This window comes from Sinocyclocheilus rhinocerous, unplaced genomic scaffold (assembly GCF_001515625.1).
Source record: "Sinocyclocheilus rhinocerous isolate Xijiao unplaced genomic scaffold, SAMN03320098_v1.1 scaffold3859, whole genome shotgun sequence".
NCBI lineage: Eukaryota > Metazoa > Chordata > Actinopteri > Cypriniformes > Cyprinidae > Sinocyclocheilus > Sinocyclocheilus rhinocerous.
The window spans coordinates 96,116-101,183 of NW_015647971.1; the positions used below are offsets into that span (position 1 = coordinate 96,116).

The window sequence follows — 5,068 nt, forward strand, 5'->3', positions numbered from 1 at the left end:
TTAATCCCTGAAAGTGAGACCAAATAAGAAGGGAGTGTCTTGACGAAATCCAAACACAGGAGATGCATGTGGAGTGCATTTTAAAGGGTGAGTTCACCCAAAAATAAAATTCTGTTATCAGTTACCCTCAAGTTATTGCAAACCCATAAGACCTTTTTCATGTTCCAAACAAATGAATATATTTTTAATGGAACCTGAGAGATTTCTGTCCATCTATTGAAAGTCTATTTAATAGGTCTTATGAGTTTGAATGAGTGTGAGGAAATGATGAGGGTAAGTATCTGATGACAGAAATGTTTTTAGGTGAACTATCCCTTTTAATGCCAGGTGGAAATGATAATGTGTTTTGGCTGACCACTTGTGATCGGATCACTGAGGACTTAATACCAAGTGTAAAAAGGGTCATAAGAATACTCTTAATCACAGTACTCCTTATAGGCACAAATCTGGGTGAAATAGTCATTATTAAAACTATATAGATAACTTTTGCACTGCCAATTTTTATACTTTTTTTGTACCATTTTATGCATGAAAGTCTACTCTTTGAAACGGGCTTTGTATTAGAAGCACTCCTGTGATGCTACAAAATTTTAAGTAGACAGCTTGCAAGATTTTGTAAGCTCTGTATGCTAATAGAAATATATGATCTGTATATAATCCAAGATCATGTACTTGAGTCTCTCTCCATTTTCAAGTTTAGAATAATCTGTTCTTTTTATATTTTATCTAGGCTGAGGCCCACCCTTCCGTTTGTCCCATGGAATCAGGAAGGATGGAAGACTAGCCTGTGTTCAGTCCCTCCTGTGTGTCACACTCATTCTCTGTTGGCCTTAGCCAACAACACTTGTGTGAAATCCACCTTCTTTGAACTAAGGGAGCGTTTTGTGAAGCTCTACCGTAGGAAGGTGCGTCTCAAAGCACCACAGCATAGCATATCATTAGCAAATTACATTATATTTTGATCATTTTTAATGCACAGACATGAACTGGTTCTCTCAACAGTGACAGAGATTTTACTAGTATAGGCACATATATATATATGCACAAACTTTTGAAATGTTTCATTTAAAATAAAAGCTAGATGGATTGTAGCTGTATGGACATGGCAGTATGGATATTTGTGGGCATTGTATGTTAATGGTGTTTGTCGTGTTCCTCACAGGCTCACTTGCATCACTATCTAGCAGTTGACGGCATGGAGTTGGCTGGATTCAATGAGGCACTGTCATCTATCTCAGCTCTAATTGAAGAATACACACACCTGGAAAGCCCTCTCATGCCCAACGCTCCCAGACTCACCATCGCCACCTGACCCGTGTGTATACTAGACAAAGGGATCAAACATTTCTACATGTACATAAAATAAATTGTTCATATGGACCAGTGTTTTCTTGATGTAAAATGTCTCTATTTTAGAAGCATAGAAACCGTAGCTCAGCCAGTTAGAGTGGTATCTGATTAGGGATGTAACGATGTACCGCGAGCCGGTTGAACATCGATACAAATATGTGACGATTCAAATCGGTTGAGATGTTAAATGAATCGCGATACATTTGGGGGTGCGGGTTTATATGAATGTATGTCTGAGGGGAACTGACTGTCTTCAGAAAAGTTTAGATGGTATTTTCTTTTCATCTAGTCTCTGTATAATTCATATTAAAGAAGCGTTCATAAGCGCTGCGCTGCTTTGTTTACAGTGGTAACCAAGGAAACGCTGTATCGCTGCTGTTCCATAAGCGCCACCTGCTGTCAGAGAGTGAATCTGTTGCAATTTAATTAAATCAATTTCATTTACGCAATGGTGAAAAAAATTGGCAAAATGGGGGAAAAAATGCGAAAAACCGTGTTCAGTATTCGGCCTTCAGCCCAGTGTTTCATTTTGTTCGGCTTCAGTCAAGAATTTTCATTTCGGTGCATCCCTAATTTCTGTTTCACAAAGAAATGTGCAGCATTTTGTCCAAGCAATAATAAAAGGACACCTAATTTTTTTTATTTTTTTTTAAATGTGAGAAAATCGTATTGTGAATCGAATCGTGAGTTGAGTGAATCGTTACATCCCTATATCTGTGTACTACCTATAACAGACAATTCTGTTTGGTGACACTAGTCCTGAAAGGGTCACTGTCCTGCAGAGTTGAGCTCTATATCCCTATCAAACATACCTACCTGTAATTATCAACTAAGCCTGATTTTATTTTTTTCCAGGTGTGTTTGATTAGAGCCGGACCTTAACTCTTCAAGACAGTGGTCCTGAATTGCCCATCTGTGTACTAGAGGCACAGCAATTACACACTTCACCTGTAAAATATTACATTTTTTACATATAATAAAAAAGTCATAATATCAAACAGTGCCTGGATAATGTAGTTTTAATAGAAGAAAAGGCACAGGTTCATTTGTCATTAGACATCAGGAAAACACAAGAAATGACACTTTATCTGAAAGTAGATTAACATACACACTCAATTCTATAGTCTTGGCATTGGCACAGTCAGCACAAAGTTTAAACTCTTGTCCTCATTTAATATGGCTCTGCATTGACCTGTTGACAGATTATTTGTTTGTAGGTTAGAGGTAGTTGTATTTTTTTATTTAGTTTATGCCTTTATAATCAGTTGGTGCAGGGCATCCGTAGATCACTAAAATAGTCTTGTCCAGCTCTTACCGAAGACTTGCTGATCAACTAAGGCCATATTATTGGGGTGCCTGCAGACTACCGTAATAATCATAATAAGCGTGCACACTATTTTTGTTGCAACTGACTTGATGGGAGTTCAGTACTCAAGAGTAGCCTTTTTTTTAAATTCACCTTGTATTTTGAATTATTAATTTTAAAGAGCCAATCTTTAGATGGAGCAGTTTGTTGCATTTATTTGCACTCCATTTTTTGCACTCTTTCTATAGTGAATGTTTTGTGTATTGTGTGCGTGCTGATAGAGTGAATATGTCCTGTGTATGGGCACTTTTATATGTGCTGAATGCGGGCGAAATTTTTGTCTTAATTATAAAAATAAGACTTTTTGAAAAAGTCATGTCATTTTGCTGAATCAGTGTCAGCACTGATTCAATCAGTGTCATTGTCAATTCATAGTGCACATCTCTGGTAGTAATAATATGTATTATATGTAGCTAGTGTTATGTTGTAATGCTTACAAAAATTTAATTAAAAAAATGAATGAGAAATACCCTAAAAATAATTAAGCATCTTTCTTTTTGCGATATATTACAAGTTGGAAGTCATTCATTTTCAATGAGAGTTGACAGTTTGTTGCAAGTTCAGGAGAGATCAGCTTTATGCAAATGCACAGCAATGTGCCAGCTACCAGTGGGACTGTGCAGGCTTCTGATAGTTTGTCCCTAGTAATATTATTTATGATATTAACTTTCCTGTACTGCACTACATTAATGCTCTCCTTTGTTGATTCCTTCTACAGCTGAGGGAAATAGATTAGATTAGATTAGATTCAACTTTAATCTAAATATTCATCCTTCATGAATATTCCTTTTTCTGTAGTGACCTCTAGTTGGTTGAACTTTGCTCCAGAATAATAATAACATACATACCTTTATTTTATTGTATTTATTTATTTTTCAGAAGTATATGCCATTGCTTAACCTCAGAGCCGATGGTAGGATCTGTCTTAATTGTCAATGTTATCCCACAAGTTCATTTGAAAATCTCTACAAGTTCTTCACACCCAGGTGAGTACCTGTGACCTGAGAATTTGCTATACTTGAGTCAAAGGAATGTGAGACGTGTAATAACGTGACATTGCTTCAATTAAGTGTTTACAAAAATATCTCCCCTCTTCTATACTTGCTGTGTTCCAAACAACAATGTAATACACCAATTTTAATTTGTTTACACAGTTGTGCGTGTAGGCCCAAAACATACTCTACTCAAATATTTGAATGCAGGCACATCCATGTATGGGTGATTTCACAGGTGCATGCGAAGTGTCAGAACACAATTCATAACAGAATACAAGTACATTCTGCATCGAACCAAGGGATGCTTTGTCTTTCCTCTTTGAGATCAACTACTGTCTTTGTATAGCAGCAGTTTGAACCTTGCCATTAGTTATTATAAAAGCATACAGCTACCTGAATAACAACACATTCAGTTTAATGGCACAGACAGTTGAAGGTAACTGTCTCATTCAGTTACCAAGGTTTATTACAGAACACACGTTAAGTATTTACAACAGGACAGTAAAATTGAAATGTGTTGACAAATCATTTGTCTTTGTTCAGATACTTGCATAGAGTATTTCTGGCCATACCTGTACATATGGTGTAGCTTACATTGAGCATTGGGTACTTCCTGTTTGTCTGCGTTTTATATTAAGTGCAGCTCTGAGAACATGTCATTGGCATTATTACACTTCCTCTGACACACACAGGAAGTGATCCACTGCATCTTCCAGCGTACGTTAGATCCCCCTTTGCAGTGGAACTCTATGTTCACCATTTTGGACTTATTGGGAATGCAGCAACGCTTATCTGTGCAGGTGCCGCAGTATGTCGGGCGGTGCTTCTTAACGCTGGTGCAGACAGACAGTGAGAGCTTCTCTGCTTTACTGGCCTGGAATTTGGGTCTGCAGGTTTTCCCTCTTGGCATCTATGCATGAATGAGGAAAGAAAAAAATCGGTTCCTTTATTGGTTATGATTTTGGGGTTCAAAAATACAACTTTGGAAAAGTTCCGACTTCATTAATTTCATTGTAATATACCTGCATATATATATATATTAGTGCTGTCAATCGATTAAAAATAATTAACTAATTAATTGCACATTTTTCTGAAATTAATTGCGATTAATCCCACTTAACATTAAAGTTTTTAAATATACTTTTATATTGCAATAATTTCACATTCAATCTTCAAATTAATGTACAAACAATAGCAGTATATTTTTTAATATTTGTTTAATGGCATCTTTTTTATGACTGAAGGCCAGTATCAATGATACCAATACTGATTTCGCTTCAACATTACGAGAGCTATCAATTTTAACATTTATTAGACTTTAAAAAATAACTTCTAATTTAAGTGAACTAAGTGAACT

At 36.2% G+C, this 5,068-nt stretch overlaps 2 protein-coding genes across 5 annotated transcripts in view; one reads left to right on the forward strand and one right to left on the reverse strand.

Moving 5' to 3' along the window:
- The window catches only part of tube1 (tubulin, epsilon 1), a 23,842-nt gene extending 20,184 nt beyond the window's left edge, over positions 1-3,658 (forward strand). For 2 of the 4 annotated variants that reach the window (XM_016514019.1, XM_016514022.1), the window contains 2 exons: positions 731-905; positions 1,163-1,494. In XM_016514019.1, coding sequence (XP_016369505.1) covers positions 731-905; positions 1,163-1,312 — 325 coding nt within the window. In that variant the 3' untranslated portion in view covers positions 1,313-1,494. Of the gene's footprint in view, positions 1-730; positions 906-1,162; positions 1,495-1,697; positions 1,729-3,595 lie in introns of those variants that run through there. The other 2 variants (XM_016514021.1, XM_016514020.1) reach the window with 2 other exon arrangements.
- A 519-nt stretch (positions 3,659-4,177) lies between these two features.
- The window catches only part of ccn6 (cellular communication network factor 6), a 31,182-nt gene continuing 30,291 nt past the window's right edge, over positions 4,178-5,068 (reverse strand). The window contains exon 5 of the mRNA XM_016514012.1: positions 4,178-4,621. Within this exon, the coding sequence (XP_016369498.1) occupies positions 4,340-4,621 (282 nt within the window). The 3' untranslated portion in view covers positions 4,178-4,339. The remainder of the gene's footprint in view (positions 4,622-5,068) is intronic.